The following is an 18,356-nucleotide window of genomic DNA, read 5'->3' as shown; positions in this document are numbered from 1 at the left end:
ATTGTTCTGGTATTATTTTATTAATGCGTAATATGATCATTTTTAAAAAATAATTGAATAAAAACATGTTTATGAATTTCCAAACGAGAACAAAATTGGTAAAAGATATTTTTTAGTTTGTAGTTATGGGATGTCATTTTGGGATTAATTTTTAGGTTTTTTTTTAATAATAAAAATAAATATTTGCTTTAATATAAAAACTATATTTTTTATTTGTAATTAACTCGTTTTTTTAATTTTTGAAAAATTAAAAGAAAAAGAAAAAAAAAATATATAAATAAAAATCTTTTCTTTCTCCTATTTTTTTGTTTTTTTATGATTTTTTTTGTTTTTATAAATTTTTTTTTTTGATTTTTTTTATATTTTTTTTTGAATACCAACCATATCAAAAATGAAAGTTTTGTATCTTTTAGTAATTACATCATTAATCAAAATTGTATCATCAACACTTTGGGTTAATTTCATTCCATATGATCCATTATCACAATGCAAAAGTGAAATATATGGTTTGGGTTACTCCTTTGCAGTAGGAGAGGTAGGTAATATAGGTGTAATAATTAAATATAATATAATTAAAAAAAGTACTAATCGGTTTTTCTTTTATTTTTATTTTTTTTAGTGTTTTACATTAGATTGTAAGATTTATACATAACCACTAAATAATAATTTAAATTAAAGTATACTGGGAATAATAATAATAATATTAAATTATTTTTTTAATATAAATATACACAGATGTAAATTATTGGTATTTTGAAGCATTTGAAGATTTAACAGTACAATGGGATAGTTTTATACCACCATTTGGTGGTGGTCCAGGAAGTTGTCAACAAGCAACACACCAAACACCAAGAATCGTTAAAGATGGCCAATGTCTTGATACTATTGAAGATAATTTCAATTTAAATTTAGTACCAGCAGGTAATCATTCATTCCAAGTTGTGGTTTCAAATACACCAGCTTATACAAAATTCGATTATGTAAATACCTTTGAATATGGTCCACACTGTTCAAAAAATTCAAATAATGCTTTATTTGCAACTTTTGCTTCTAATGGTACTTTAATTTTACCAAACCTTAATCCAAATAATCCAACCAATGATATAGAGCAAAGTATTTTTTGTATAGATAATAAACCAACTATGTATCATTGTGTTTTTGAAAAAAATAACCAATATAACTGCAGTTAGTATGTATTTTTTAATTTTTTAATTTTTTAATTTTTTAATTTTTTAAATTCACTAATATCCAAAATTATAAAGCGAAAGTACAGCAGCAGATTGTAGACAACAAAAACCATTTATTGCACCATCATCAACATCCCAAGATAGTTCAGCTGAAACTGACACAAATAGTTTCTATTCATCAACATCCTGTTTTGGTGGTCCACTTTAAATAAAATAAAATTATAAATTTTTTTCCTAATTTTATTTTATTTTAATTAGGAAAAAAATTTATTTAAATAAAAAAACATAAAATGATGGAGTGTAAATATAAAATACTTTATTTTTATACATTCGCTTGACCAATATCATTGTTATTGATGTCTAAGTTGGGGTTTATAAATTCCTCTGGTTGCATTAGTTTGTTATAGTATGGTGGTTTATATAAATTTTCATTATATTCTATAATTGAATAACTATTGTCATTAAATTCTAAAACTGGTAAAATATTATTACTATTGTTAAGTAGTGGTTGGCTTTCATTTATATTTACAACGTCATAGTTATTGTCATTGTCATTGTTATTTTCTTGATTTTGCTGTTGCTGTTGTTGGTTTATTATATTATTATATTGTTTAATCTGATAGGTATCCAAAAGACCATTCTTCGAAATTGAATAGAAATACCACTCTACATATCCCCAAAAGCAAATAGTTAGGATGAATGGTATAACAACTAAAATTCCATAATAAAATTGATAGATATTGAAAGTTCCAACCATTAAAAGGTGATAAATTAACAATCCCACCAGAGTACGTCTGAACGACATTGGCCATAGTTGTCCCCCGCTTTGATAGGCTGGAGTGTTTACAAATGCGATGTTATATTTACTAACAAGATAGTTTACACTGAAATACATAACTCCAAAGAGAAGAATGAACGGAGCCAAAGTTGAATAGGCTAGGCACACTTGAAGAATTAAAAGATTATAGGCATATGTTTTGCCGTATTTAAATGGTTCACTCTTATTTGCATCATCTATTTCTCTTTTTGTTTTTGCCAAGAATTTTAATTTGAATAGATTTATGATTAAATCTGAAAGACGAAGTAAATTCATTGTAAGACCGGTACCTGCTAATAAAACAAAATTAATCATTTGAAATGATAGACCACCTAAAGCGTTTGCAAGTGTAGATGTGATCGATGGAGGATTGTTGATGATTGCTTCTAAAGATTGAAAAATGGTGCCAGCAATTGCAGAAACTAAGAAAACATTAAAAACCAAGAATAAATAGTACTTTGAAAATATTGATTGCTCTATCCTGCTTTTAGATATATAACCACTAAGAATACTTAGTAGTTTGATAATAGGTATTAATAGAGCCATAAATAAAATTAAAGCCAAATTGGGAAGATAACCTTGAAGAAAACCAACAAGCAATGGGGATTTTTCTATTAAACTAACCAACCAAGAGAACACTTTAATTTTTGATAGTGTACCCAAATTACTAAAACCAGAAATGAATGTTACCGGAATGGTCCAAAAGAAGATCAAAACAAAAGTTGCAATTATTACCATAAGTTGTCTAAAGTAATATGACTTCATACCAATGTGGATATTTCCCCAATAGATATCATTTGGGTCAGGTGCATAGAAATGTGAAAATAAAACATTAAGTTTCTTGTGCATTACAGTTTGTACCAATTGCTTTTGAATTGATTTCTGATTAAATACAATAAAACCTGTACCACCTGGTTGTTTTTCAGCTTTTTCTAAATTTCTATTTTTTTCTTCACTTTGATGTTGCTCATATTGAATTTCTGCTTTAGATCTTTCTTCCTCTATTTTGGAAGTAAGTTTTTCATATTTTGCTTTGTAGTAGTCAATAGAGTCAACTCTTTTCCCACACAAACCAAATGGCCCCGATTTTCTTGTAGGTCTAACTCTTTTTCTGTTATATTCTTCAATGGCGGCTTCATAATGCTTTATATAAAATTCTCTTTCGTCCACATAGGGATAAATATGTGGTGCTGGGTATTGTAAACATACATCTTTAACATCATCCGGATTTGATAGATACTGCTTGAAATATATGGCAACATCGTCTTTATTGAACATACTCATTGGGATATCCCTGAGGATCATGGTATAGTTTGATAAACGTTCTTCTTTTTTATAGTAAACTCTATATTTACAATAGGCCTTGTACTCTTTGAAGGAAAATACCCATACCACCAAGGTGACAATAAAAGTAAACATTACATGAACCCACAATAAATTTGAACCTCTTTCGATATTACTCATTGATATAATTGTTAAACCTATAACCTTGTCTGGTAATTTTCCGTTTTCATCTGGTTGTCTGTGAGAATTATATTGTCCTTTTGAATTTGTTGAGTACAATACCACAGAACTTAACACAAGTAATGTTGACAATATATATAAATTTGATTTTACGTTTTTTAAGTACATATATCCATCCTAAACAAAGCATTAAATTAGTTATTTTGTTATTTTTTATTAATTTTTAATTGTTAACTCTTACCAATCCTGAAGTATCTATTATTTTTTTATTATCATAGTTCAGCGTTTCAAATATCCACCCAAACCACCCACTATCTGAAATATTAGTGACCCCTTTTTGATGTTTCTCGTATCTGTAGTTGAAAAATAATGGGAATCTTGATCTTAAAAAACAAAACAATAATAATGTTCCTAGCATTGTCGCAAAATTTATAATAAAAGTAACAAAGAAAGCATTGTCTTGTATTTCATAACGATTTAGATTGTCATTGTATAAAGTTGTATTACTTTGTTCCATTTTATTATTAATTCATTATTAATATTGATTTTGTTATTATTTTAATTAATATTATATTTATAATTATTGTATTATTTATAATTATTTGCACTATTTATTATTAAAACTAAACTTTTTATTTTATATAAAAATGATTTATAAAATGAAAAAATTTTTAAATAAAATGAATAATAATATTAAAATTATTTTATAATAAATTAATAAAAATTATTGTAAAAATTAAATTTAAAAAAAAATTAAAAAAAAAAAAGGAAAAAAAAAAGTGTGTTAAAAAAATAATAATATTTATTAAAATAATTATAATATCTATTCCTTTTTTGTGTAGTTCCCCACATTCACAATCTACATTTATTAATATGACTTTTGATAAATACACAATATCTATAAAAATGATATTGGAAATAATAATTATAATGAGTTTTTTTTTTTAAAAATTTATTTTTAGATTTTATTATTTAGAAAAAAAAAGATATAGTCATTATAATACATTATAACTATTTTTCTTTGTTTGATATGCACTATTATCTAAACCTTCACTACTTATACTTGAATCCTATATATATATATTAATAATATTGGTTAATTATATTGTATTTATGATTTGGATTTACAAAGTTAAAGTTTTTATAAAGTTAAAGTTTTTATAAAGTTAAAATAGATAAGATGAAAAGAGTAAAATAGAAAAGAGTATTTTATATTTGAGTTGTTATATTATTATTATTATTACTGGTTATTGTTATAGTTTATAGAAAGATATGAATATTAATATTATTATTATTATTATTTTTTTTTTTTTTTAAAAAGAGTATATATTTAATTTGATTTATACACTTGCGCTTCCAAGAGGAAATTCAGAACCAAAAGAAACATTTGGTTCCATTAATTTGCCTGGATAGTATGGTGGTTTGTACATATTTTGGTTGTACTCAAAGATTGAATGAGAGCCATCATTAAATGTTTCTTGCATATGTGGTTGAATTGGTTCAGCAGCTTGTGATGATGATGAAATTGATTGTTCCATTTCTATTTCTTGAGCTTGTAATTGTTGCATATGCTTTTGATATGGATCTAAAATACCGTTCTTTGAAATGTTACAGAATATTCTTTCACAGACGTACCAAAAGATGATTGTGACGACCAATGGGATAACTACAAGAATACCATAGTAGAATTTGTAAACGTTGAATGTACCAATCATCAAAATGTGGTAAATGAGTAAACCTACAAGTGTTCTTCTAAAGCTCATTGGATAGAACATACCGCCACTTTGATAATTTGGAGTGTTTACCCAGATAATGTTGTATTTGCAAACTAAATATGTAACACCGAAATACCAAACGCCAAATATAACAATGAATGGACTTAATGTACAGTAAGCTAAACATAATTGAAGTATTAAGAGATTGGTAGCATAGGCAACACCATATGAAAATGGACCTTGATGGGTTATTTCATCGATTTGTCTTCTTGTTTTTGCTAACCATCTTAATTTTATGTTACGAATGATTAAACCAACGACACGAGCTAATCCACCCATTAAACCAGATGCAGCAAGGAGTACATAATTGATCATTTGGAATGATAAACCACCTAAAGCATTTGCAATGGTTGAAATGATGGAGCCTGGGTTATCTGCAATTTCTTTGATTGATTGGAAAACTGTACCAGCAATTGCAGAAACTAAGAATACATTGAATACTAAGAATAAAAAGTATTTTGAAAATACTGATGCTTCAATCTTACTATTGGCAAAGTAACCAGTGGCACGACTAATTGCATACATAATTGGAATTAAAAGTGCCATAAAGATGATTAAAATTAAATTTGGTAAGAAACCTTGTAAGAAACCAGTTAAAACATCAGACTTTTCGATGATATCGACCAACCAAGAGAATGCTGGAACTTTAGCGAGGGTACCTAAATTACTGAAACCTGAAAGGAATGCAACTGGGATCATCCAGAAGAAAATGAGGAAGAATGTGAAAACTGAAACCAAAAGGAGACGAATATAGTATTGTTTTAAACCAATGTGAATATTAGGCCAGAAGACGTCATTTGGATCTGGTGCATAGTAACGAGAAAATTGGGATTGGTATTTTTCGTGCATAATAGTTTGAACCATTTCTTTTTGAATTTGTCTTTGGTTGAATACAACAAAACCAGTGCCAGCAACTTTCTTACCAGCATTCTTTTCATAGTAGTCTGATTCTGCAGCTGCTCTTTCATCTTCGATTTTCTTTGTAAGGTCATCAATTTGGGTTTGGTAGTGATCAATGGCATCGACTTTTTCACCAAAGCATCCACATAAACCTAATTTAACTTGTGGTTTTTCTTGAGTCTTTCTATATTTTTCAATAGCAGCTTCATATTTCTTGATGAAGGTCTCTCTTTGGTTTACAAGCTTATAAATGTGTGGAGCTGGATATTGCAACGAAATATCTAATAAATCGGATTGATTGGCTAAATGGTTTCTAAAGTAGTGTGATAATTCATCTTTAGTAAACATTTGAATTGGAATATCACGAAGTAAAATGGAATAGTTTGAAAGACGGCTTTGTTGTCTATATACAATTCTATTTTTACTATAGTCTCTGTAGTCACGATAGGTAAAGAACAATACTGTAAATGTTACAAATAATACGAATACTAAATGGACCCATAATAAACTTGAACCTCTTTCGATATTGCCCATCGAAATTCTTGATAAACCTACAACTGGATCTGGATAATTACCATCTTCATCTTTTTCTCTATGGTCATTATATTTACCAACTGCATTGGTTGGATATAACATAACAGCACCTAATACCATAATTACCAACATTATTAAAAAATTTGTTTTAACATTTCTGAGATACATATAACCTAAAAAAATAGAAAAAATTAAAAAGAAATAAGTTAGTAATTTAGATAAATATTAAAAAAAAAAAAAATTAAATTTAACTTACCATCCTAAATTCAATTATTTAAGAAAAGTAATAAAATAAAATAAAAATTATTATTAGTCATATGTGCTATATATAAAAATTAAACAAAAAATAAAAATAGTTTCAAAAAAAATGATTTTTTTTTTTTTTTTTTTTTTTTGAACGTATTTTTTTTTTTTTTTTTTTTTTTTCTGATGCTATAGTTTACTTACCATACCAGCGGAATCTTTAATTCTATTTAAATCGTATCTTAATGTATCACCAACCCATGAGAAAAATCCATCAGATGGTGGTGCAACAATACCTTTGTGATTTTTTTCATATCTGTATTGATAAAATGATTTATACTTTCTTCTTAAAAAACAAAACAAAAAAAAGAAAATGATTGTGATTACACTGTTGATAACAAAAGTGACTACAAAGGCAGAGTCTTGTGCCTCGTACCTATTAGCCATTTTTAATTATATATTTTTAAAAAATTATTTATTATATATTTAATTTAATTATTATTATTATTAATTATTATTATATAATTATTAATAAATATTAATTTATTTGTAATGCTGTAGTTTTAAAATAAAAAATATAATTTTTAAAAAAAAAAAAAAAAGTGATAAATGAAATGAAATGAAAATTAAAAATAAAAATAAATAAATATTTTTTTTTTTTTTTTTAAATTATTTTATTATTTTAATAAAAATTATAAATTTATTATATATGTACAAAAATACTATTAAGAAAAAGATAAAACAAAAGTGATTTAATATATGTATTTGTTAATAATAATGTAATTATTATATTTCAAATTATTATACAATTATAATAAATAATATTTATTTAAAATAAAAAAACTTGAGTGTGCAATCATATTAAAAATAATTTAAAAATAATTTAATTTTAAAAAAAAAAAAAAAAAAAAAAAAAAAAGGTGCAATAGGTGTGTGGGTTTGTTTTTCTGACAAAATCTGTTATTTACAGAGAAAATTCCAATTTAGGAATTATTTTTTTTATTTTTTTTTTTATTTATTTTTTTTTTTATAATATTTTTTAATGTTTTCAGATAGTTTATTATTTTTTTAATTTTTTTTTTATTTTTTAATTTAATTTTTTTTAATTTTTTTTAATTTAATTTTTTTTATTTTTTATATTTATTTTATTATAAAGCGTGTTTGGGTAGTGCAGTGTAGCAGTAGTATAGTTAATGAACGAGCAGATTGTAATATGACGAGTTTGGTGTGTGGGACCAAACTCTTCTATTATGGTAATGATGATAAAGTTATTTTTATTAGTGGGTGTTGGTGTGAGTGTAGATTTTTTGACAAAAAACAAACACTCTTTAACACCCACACCACTTTAATTTATTTTTAAAAATTAATTTGCATGATTTTTTCAGTTTCTTTGGGTTAGTGTGAGTTTTTTAGTGTGGTATGGGTGAGTGTTTGTGGAGTTAATATATTAGTTTTAAATAAATACATATATACACACATTTATTAATTTAAATTCTTTTTCATTGAGATTTATGACAATGTTTCTCATTGGTTTTGATTATATTTTTAATATATAGATTCTATTCATATAAATGCATTAATGTAAACTATAATGATCTTATCACATCATCTATTCAATAGCATTAACAATAATTAATTTGAATTTTTTTTTAATTAAAACAGACAAACTTCATTATTTAATAAATAAAAAAGAAATAAATAATACATATATACACTTTTTTAATTAATCAAAAGATAAAAAGTTGGTTCTATTGAATGATGGATACAACAATAGTAGAGTATCAGTTAATTTTATTAAATATTTGATTTCTTTTTAATTAAATTCTATATCGATTAACCATTTACCTTTATAATACCAATATAATTTTTTATATCAATAATTTAACACGGGATCAAACCAATTATAAAAAATAATAATCAAATTAAATATAATAAATGAATATAAAAAAAATAAGTAATTTTTTCTTAGTTTTTTTACCGTAAATCATAAATCTGTAAAATAAAATTTTTTTTTACAGATTTTTTTTCGGTAAACTGCATTATTTTTTTCATTTGAAATTTTTTTTTTGAACATTCTTAAAAATGATAAAAATTTATTATTTTTTTTTATATCTTTATATTTTTTTAATATTTTCAAAATTCTCATTTGGTATTGATATCCCTCCAGATGAAAAAACATGTTATTTAAACTTTATTAATAAATTTAATTTAAAAGTTAATTATCAAGGTATTTATTGCAATTAATTAGAATTTTTATAAATATTTTATGCATTTAAAAGAAATAAATATTAATATTGGTTTTTTAAAATAAAATTATTTTTCCTTTTAAAAATAGACACAAGCGATGATACATTATGTGCAAGATCAAGTTGTCATGCAAATGGGTCAATTGATGGTTTTCAATCATCTGTACATTTAACAGATGCAATTATTAAAGTTGATGTGTTACCTACTGATGTTACTTGCTTCCCATTTATGACTACTCTCTCCATTAATATTTTAAAACCATCCAACGAATTCATTTCTTATGAATTCTTGGGAGTTACTTCAGTAAAATTGGATTGCCCAGAAATACAAGATTTAACTCAAAAATTACCACCTTATGAATATTTGTAAGTATTAACATTTATTTATAATATAATTTAATAATATTTATTAATTTTTATAAAAAATCTATAAATTAAATTTAATAACTTCCACAGTTATATAATCTCTGATGGAATAAAAAAATTAAAAATGTCATATGTAGAGAATGTCAAGAATTTTAAGTTTTCAAGTTTGTCAGCAAGTACTATTGTTGAGGTAGACAGTGGAGCAGAAAAAAAAAATTTAAAGGAGTTGACTTTATCCATGAGTAATTTCCCAGACTTTAGAGGTTATCAGTTCGATAGTGTTACATTTACTTTTAGCAGTGCATTGAATCCATCAGAAGTAATTACAAATTTCCAATATTTAAATGCTTCAAGTGCTCTATTATCATTTCCCTCAAACTATCTAGTTCCTTTTTATCTTCACTTAAACTCTTATATTAACTTTATGAATCACTATATGGGTAAGTTTCAAATACCAACCCAATTCTACGATATATCAAATCTTGTCAATTATCAATCTATCAAAATGGGTTTTGTTAGTGAGAATTTCCTTTATCAAAAGAACATTCCATTTAAAGTTAGTCCAACCACAAATCTTGCATTTTCATTAACTCCAACAAATTCATTAACAATTAAACCTCAACTACCTCCTATTACCGATGTTGGTTATTTAAAAACTGTTAAATATGAATATAGTTGCCTATCAGGAAATTTACCAGAATATACCGGACAAGGTTCAGCATACATTTATGATAATAACCGATTAACAGGTACTATACCTGAATCATGGTGCGGCACTGCTTTATCTGTTGCAAATAATCAATTAACAGGGTTTGTATTAACTGTTTTATTTTATGAATCACTGTATCATAATTTTAACAATTATTTTTGATTTATCATTTAAAATATTTTTAGTACCATTCCATCATGTTTTTCTTGTTATTTTAATAGTACTGTTTCAATGCCATTATCAATATCTCAACCAACCGATATCTCTTTTACAACTAAAATGTATGATAGGTTTGCTGGGAGTATTAATAAATTTACAAATTATGATAAGAATATTCCATGTACAACTTATAAACCACAAGTTAGATACCATAATCAAACAACTATTATAATTAGTGGTATTGATATTGGTCATCAACTTAACTATTATTATGTTAATACAGCTATTTTAGGTTATGGATTGTGCAAAAGTGTTCCACAAGCAATTATTAGATATGGTTATGAATATTATTGTAATCAGGCTTCTATCTTAAATGGTAAATCAATCATATTATACAATATGGGAAATAATATACATTATACTTTTGCATTAGTCAGTAACCCACCAACTTTTACATCAATTATTACAACTGAAAATAATAAAGTATATGCAATTGGCACATTCTTCTCAAGTTATTTAGGTCAATCAGAACAAACTATAACTATTGCAGGCACAGATTGTCAAGTTACTAACACCGGATTCACCAACTTTACTTGCATCACATCAGTTACATTATCATCAGAAAAACAACTAGTTGTAATAAAGAATGATAATCAAACTAAAAAAGTATTTGCAGTTTTCGAAAACAATAGACTCAATAATAAACAATGTCCAAATGATTGTGTAGGCTCACCATCAGGAGATATTTGCGATTTAAGCACTGGTACTTGTGTAGGTTGTCCAAACAATTGTAGTGACCATGGTACATGTAACGAAATAGAAGGTAAAGCTAATTTTAAAATAATTTATTTTTTTTAAATAATTTTAAATACTAAGTTTTATATTTAAAAATAGGCAAATGTATTTGTGAAGAAAACTATATACAATATGATTGCTCAGAATTATACATCGAATGTGAAGATCCAACATGTTCATCTCAAGGTCATTGTGATACATCAGATGGTATTTGTGATTGTAATAATGGATTCGGTGGCGATAAATGCGAATTCAGTCAACATTATATTACATCAGTTAACCCATCAAATGAAAATGGTGGTGAAGCAAGCTTCTATGGTAGTTTCGGTGAACAACACAACCAATTATCAATTATAATCGGATCAAAAACATGTCCAGTTACACACTCTTCAAATGATTTAATTAATTGCACAGCACCACCAGGTAAAGGTATTCACAGTCTCAATATCACTCAAAACAATATTGTTTATATTGGTAAAGATATTTACATTTATTCAAAAGTACCACAAAACATATTCGGATGTCCAAAGAACTGTTCATCACATGGTAAATGTAATACATCAAACGGTAAATGTGAATGTTATTTAGGATATACATCATTTGATTGTGGATCAATGCTCGGAGGAGGAAATAAAGATAATACAATCACAACAACTGAACCACCAACATCAAATGTAGATAACAGCACAGGTATTGTAGATTTTCAAAATGAGAGAATCAACTTTAAAATCTTCCTCAAATCATTAAATGAAATAGATATTAATAATAATATTGTCAATAGCTATTCATTAGTATCAGATTGGACAGTAAACAAAACACAATCAAACATTTATACATTCGAACAATCACCAAACCAAGACGAATTCAAAGTTATATCAACCATCGAACAAATTGAAAACGACAGATCAGTTTCATTTGCAGGTATCGACTTTTTACTCACCAATAACTCAATTAAATTCACAGTTTTAATTAAAAACTATAAATATCAATCATTCTTAAACACACTTCAACTCGAAATGGAATCAAACACAACCGAATTAACCAAAGATGATTGCAACAGTAAAGAAACTCAATTAGACACTGAAAATCTCAAAAATCAATATGATCTCAGTTATATCAAACTTTCAAAGAATAATGTCGATTTTGTAGGTAGATTCATCAACAAAGTAGTATCAGACTCGAAACCAACATTTTTAACAACATCATACACCAAACTCAACGATTCAGTAACTATCACATTACACTTACCACATTGTGTCAATGAATGTTTAATCGATCCAGGTAATATATTAAATTAATTGAAGTTGTTTTTATTATTACTATTATATTAAAAGTTTTTATTTTTTATTCAGATTTCTCTGCATTATTATCATCAGATTTCTCAGAGTGCAAATCACCAAAACAAAATATCAAATGGAAGATAGTAGTTGGTGTTATTGTAGGTGTTGTTGGTGTGGTCTGTATTTGTGCTTTTTTATACAGGAAACATTTATTTAGATTAAAAATCAAAGCAACAAAAGAAATTGTAATGAAAAAATTTACAAAATATATTTAAAATATCCAAACCAATAAAAAATTATTGTATGTCGATTAAAACCATTTACATTTTTAACACCAAATATAATTTTCCTTTTAATTATCACATAACCAGTGATTAAAAATTATCTCAGTTTGAATCAATTATCGTTCATTTAAAAATTTTAGAAAAATTATCTTTTTAAAAAAAAATTATCTCTTTTTTTATCCATTTAATAAAATTTACCAATTGATATAAAATAACAATAATTTTTTTTTATTTTTTTTTATTTATTTTTTTTTTTAATTATGGGCAGATTTTTTTTTAAATTTTTTACGTTTTTAAATTTTTCAATTTTTTTTCATTTCTCATTACCTTCATTGAGCCAATCTTCTTCCCTAAGAATGGAATCGTATATGTTGTTCTTAACAAGAAAGAGTCCACAACAATTTATCATTTTTTCTAAAAATAAAAAAACTTTTATATTTTCAATATTATTTTATAATTTTACTTATTATTATCCTTTTTTATCTTTTTTTTATTTTACATTATCTATTTTTATCTTTTTTAAAAAAAATTGATTAGGTGGCAAATACTGTACCAGTCGGTGATATTGTTGGTTCCTCTTGTCTTGGAATTTTTTTCTATAAATTTATTTAAATAAAAGGTAATAAAATGGTTTCAATAAAATATAAATCCCACAAATAAAGCCTAAAATAAAATATTAAACTTTATTCAACACAAAAGCTTTTCGTTATTTTTATTTGCATAAAAAACAAAAAAATTTAAAAAAAAAGTTTTTAAGATGCATCGTATTTTTTTTATGTTGGATGTGTTTCACTTTTTTTTTTTTTTTTTTTTTTTTTTTTTTATATTCGATATCCCTCACATTTAAAATAAACAAAAAAAAAAAAATATTTTTTTAAAAAAAAAATGGGAAGGAAAATTTTTTATTATTTTTTCATTTTTTTAATCTATTTTAAACATACACACACCGCAATAATTTTAGATAGTGAATTTACATGCTATGTAAAGTTTATTAAAAAGTTTAGCTTGAAACAAAATTATCCGAGTAACTATATATTTTTATATATACTAATTATTTTATTTAAACTAATATTTTTTTTAAAATAATAGATACAGACGGGGTTTACTCAAAAGATTTATTTAATCCATATTGCCACGATAATGGATCTCTTAATACCTTTTCACCTCAAAAAGGTAGCAATGATGTTGTCACACCGGGAGCAGAAGTTTTAGATAGCGATCTTGATTGCTTTCCATTTATAACATCTATCAATATTATTGGTTTTACACTCTCTGATAGTTTTCTTTATCATCATTTCCCAACAGTAGAGTCCATCACTTTGAGCAGTAACACATTGAGTGATTTTACACAGAAATTACCATCTTACAAAACATAGTAAGTTATACTTTAAAAAAATTAAAAATATTAAAAAAATTAAAAAAATTAAAAAAATTAAAAAAAAAAAAATTAATTATAAAACAATAGTAGAATTACCTCAAATAGCATCACAAATATTAAAATGTCTCATTTAAACGATATCACTTCATTTTATTTTTTTAATTTAAATTATGCAACTACTTTTGAAGTTGACAGCGGGGCAGATAAAACAAATTTAAAGAGTTTAGATATATTTTTAACAAATTTCCCAAACTTTGAGGGTTATCAATTCGATAGTGCTATATTTACTTTTGGGAGTGTTTTCAATCCATCAGATTTGCTTACAAATTTTCAATATTTAAATGCTATCCAAACAGTTTTCACTTTTAATACAAATTTTAAAGTTCCTTTTTATCTTCACCTCAACCCCTATATAAAAGTTATCGATCATTATATGGGCTATTTCGAAACACCAACTCAATTCTATGATATGTCAAATCTTGTCAATTATCAATCAATCAAGATGAGTTACGTTGGCGAAAATTTCCTTTATCAAGATAAAATTCCATTTAAAGTTAGTCCAACCACAAATCTTGCATTTTCATTGACTTTTACTACTGCAATAACAATTAAACCTCAACTACCTCCAATTACCGATGTTGGCAATTTAAAAACTGCTGCCTATAGATATAGTTACCTATCAGGTAATTTACCAGAATATAACGGACAAGGTTCAGCATACATTTATGACAATAACAAATTAACAGGTACTATACCTGAATCATGGTGCGGCACAGCTTTATCTGTTGCAAATAATCAATTATCAGGGTATGTATTTAATATATTTATTTTAGTATAAATTAAATTAATAATATTAATGTTTTTAAAATAATTATATAGTTCTATTCCATCATGCTTTTCTTGTTATTTAGGTGCTACAGCTCATTATTCAAATGAAATTTCGGGTCCAAACGGTATTGTAACTATGGCTACAATGTATGATAGATTTGCAGGTACTTCTAATACATTTACAAATTATGATAAATCCATTCCATGTACAACTTATAAACCACAAGTTAAATACCATAATCAAACAACCATTATAATTGGTGGTATTGATATTGGTCATCAACTTAACTATTATTATGTTGGTTCAATTTCAATCTCCACCCAGTGTAAATCTGTTCCAGGTTCAGTTATTAGATATGGTTATGAATATTATTGTAATCAAAACATTGGTATTCAAAATTTAAAAATTTTCACATTATACAATATAGGAAATAGTTTACATTATACTTTTGCTTTTGAAAGTAAACCACCAACTTTTACATCAATTATTACAACTGAAAATAATAAAGTATATGCAGTTGGCACATTCTTCTCAAGTTATTTAGGTCAATCAGAACAAACTATAACTATTGCAGGCACAGATTGTCAAGTTACTAACACTGGTTTCACCAACTTTACTTGCATCACATCAGTTACATTATCATCAGAAAAACAACTAGTTGTAATAAAGAATGATAATCAAACTAAAAAAGTATTTGCAGTTTTCGAAAACAATAGACTCAATAATAAACAATGTCCAAATGATTGTGTAGGCTCACCATCAGGAGATATTTGCGATTTAAGCACTGGTACTTGTGTAGGTTGTCCAAACGATTGTAGTGGCCATGGTATTTGTAACGAATCAAAAGGTAAAATAATTATAACCATTATTATATACTTTCATTCATTTAACATATTATTTTTTAACTCATATTAAATATTTTTATCCTTTTCAATTATGTTTTTAATAGGCAAATGTGAATGTAATCCAAACTATATAAATTTCGATTGTTCAAAACTATACATCCCGTGTCCAAACGATTGCAGTTCACACGGTCAATGTGATACTAATACTGGTATTTGTAAATGTGATGACAATTATATCCATGATGATTGTTCAGAATTATATATCCCATGTCCAAATGATTGTAGCTCACACGGTCAATGTAACACTAATACTGGTATTTGTAAATGTGATTCCAATTATATTAATGATGATTGTTCAGAATTATACATCTCATGTCCAAATGATTGTAGCTCACACGGCCAATGCAACACTAATACTGGTATTTGTCAATGCAGCACTAATTATATTCAAGATGATTGTTCAGAATTATACATAGAATGTCCAAACAATTGCAGCTCACATGGTCAATGCAACAATAACACTGGTATTTGCCAATGCAGCACTAATTATATCCATGATGATTGTTCAGAATTATATATCTCATGTCCAATTGATTGTGGATCACACGGTAAATGTAACACTAATACTGGTATTTGTAAATGTGATGACAATTATATTCAAGATGATTGTTCAGAATTATACATTCAATGTCTAAACAATTGCAGCTCACATGGTCAATGCAACACTAATACTGGTATTTGTAAATGTGATGACAACTATATTCAAGATGATTGCTCAGAATTATACATCGAATGTGCAGATCCAATATGTTCATATCAAGGTCATTGTATTACATCAAATGGTATTTGTGATTGTAATAATGGATTCGGTGGTGACAAATGCGAGTTCAGTCAACACTATATTTCATCAGTTAACCCATCGAATGAAAATGGTGGTGAAGCAAGCTTCTATGGTAGTTTTGGTGAACAACACAACCAATTATCAGTTATAATCGGATCAAAAACATGTCCAGTTACACACTCTTCAAATGATTTAATTAATTGCACAGCACCACCAGGTAAAGGTATTCACAGTCTCAATATCACTCAAAACAATATTGTTTATATTGGTAAAGATATTTACATTTATTCAAAAATACCACAAAACATATTCGAATGTCCAAAGAACTGTTCATCACATGGTAAATGTAATACATCAAATGGTAGATGTGATTGTTATTTAGGATATACATCATTTGATTGTGGATCAATGCTCGGAGGAGGAAATAAAGATAATTCAACCACAACAACTGAACCACCAACATCAAATGTGGATAACAGCACAGGTATTGTAAATTTTCAAAATGAGAGAATCAACTTTAAAATCTTCCTCAAATCATTAAATGAAATAGATATTAATAATAATATTGTCAAGAGTTATCCATTAGTATCAGATTGGACAGTAATCAAAACACAATCAAACATTTATACATTCGAACAATCACCAAACAAAGACGAATTTAAAGTTATATCAACCATTGAACAAATTGAAAACGACAGATCAGTTTCATTTGCAGGTATCGACTTTTTACTCACCAATAACTCAATTAAATTCACAGTTTTAATTAAAAACTATAAATATCAATCATTCTTAAACACACTTCAACTCGAAATGGAATCAAACACAACTGAATTAGCCAATGATGATTGCAACAATAAAGAAACTCAAATAGACACTGAAAACCTCAAAAATCAATATGATCTCAGTTATATTAAACTTTTAAAGAATAATATCGATTTTGTAGGTAGATTCATCAACAAAGTAGTATCAGACTCGAAACCAACATTTTTAACAACATCATACACCAAACTCAACGATTCAGTAACTATCACATTACACTTACCACATTGTGTCAATGAATGTTTAATCGATCCAGGTAATATATTATCTTAATTGAAATTGTTTTTATTATTACTATTATATTAAAAGTTTTTATTTTTTTATTCAGATTTCTCTGCATTATTATCATCAAATTTCTCAGAATGCAAATCACCAAAACAAAATATCAAATGGAAGATAGTGGTTGGTGTTGTTGTAGGTGTTGTTGGTGTGGCCTGTATTTGTGCTTTTTTATATAGGAAACATTTATTTAGGTTAAAAATCAAAGCAACAAAAGAAATTGTAATGAAAAAATTTACAAAATATATTTAAAATATTCAAACCAATAAAATAATTTAAAAAAAAACTTGTTTTTCAGACTTGTCTGTTACATTTTTTTTTTTTTTTTTTTTTTTTTTTTTTTTTTTATTAAAAAAGATAACATTCACTTATTTTAATCAAAGGATAAAAAGTTCTATTATATGATGGATACAACAATAGTTGAGTATCATTTATTAACCAAATATTTGATTTTTTTAAATTAAATTCAATATAATTTGTAATGGGAATATTTCTAAAAATATTAATATTAAGTTTTAATTATTGAGTCTTTTTTTTTTTTTTTTTATTTAAAGGAAAAAATAATCTATTCTTTAAAAAAAAATAAAACAATCATATTATTCCTGA

General features: G+C 25.7%; 4 protein-coding genes across 4 annotated transcripts; 2 read left to right on the top strand and 2 right to left on the bottom strand.

The window, feature by feature from the left end:
* Positions 1-391: 391 nt before the first annotated feature.
* Positions 392-1,395, top strand: DICPUDRAFT_80902 (uncharacterized protein; the record flags this gene model as incomplete). Its single annotated transcript, XM_003290106.1, has 4 exons — positions 392-535; positions 620-635; positions 736-1,189; positions 1,263-1,395. The coding sequence occupies 4 exons, from the start codon at positions 392-394 to the stop codon at positions 1,393-1,395; spliced, it is 747 nt and encodes a 248-aa protein (XP_003290154.1).
* An 84-nt stretch (positions 1,396-1,479) lies between these two features.
* Positions 1,480-4,141, bottom strand: DICPUDRAFT_98592 (uncharacterized protein). Its single transcript, XM_003290098.1, has 2 exons — positions 3,710-4,141; positions 1,480-3,645 (listed from the first exon to the last, which is right to left on the bottom strand). The coding sequence occupies exons 1-2, from the start codon at positions 3,983-3,985 to the stop codon at positions 1,510-1,512; spliced, it is 2,412 nt and encodes an 803-aa protein (XP_003290146.1). The 5' UTR covers positions 3,986-4,141; the 3' UTR covers positions 1,480-1,509.
* A 667-nt stretch (positions 4,142-4,808) lies between these two features.
* Positions 4,809-7,367, bottom strand: DICPUDRAFT_88828 (uncharacterized protein; the record flags this gene model as incomplete). Its single annotated transcript, XM_003290097.1, has 3 exons — positions 4,809-6,850; positions 6,934-6,937; positions 7,125-7,367. 3 exons carry the CDS (start codon positions 7,365-7,367, stop codon positions 4,809-4,811), a joined length of 2,289 nt encoding a protein of 762 aa, XP_003290145.1.
* Positions 7,368-9,656: 2,289 nt separating this feature from the next.
* DICPUDRAFT_154641 (uncharacterized protein) lies at positions 9,657-17,744 on the top strand (the record flags this gene model as incomplete). Its single annotated transcript, XM_003290105.1, has 8 exons — positions 9,657-10,342; positions 10,427-11,223; positions 11,295-12,476; positions 12,548-12,655; positions 13,849-14,134; positions 14,225-14,944; positions 15,017-15,813; positions 15,916-17,744. 8 exons carry the CDS (start codon positions 9,657-9,659, stop codon positions 17,742-17,744), a joined length of 6,405 nt encoding a protein of 2,134 aa, XP_003290153.1.
* Positions 17,745-18,356: the final 612 nt, after the last annotated feature.

Source organism: Dictyostelium purpureum (assembly GCF_000190715.1).
Source record: "Dictyostelium purpureum unplaced genomic scaffold DICPUscaffold_208, whole genome shotgun sequence".
NCBI classification, from domain to species: domain Eukaryota; phylum Evosea; class Eumycetozoa; order Dictyosteliales; family Dictyosteliaceae; genus Dictyostelium; species Dictyostelium purpureum.
The sequence above is the reverse complement of the archived record's forward strand: the minus strand, read 5'-3'. Positions and strand labels throughout refer to the sequence as shown.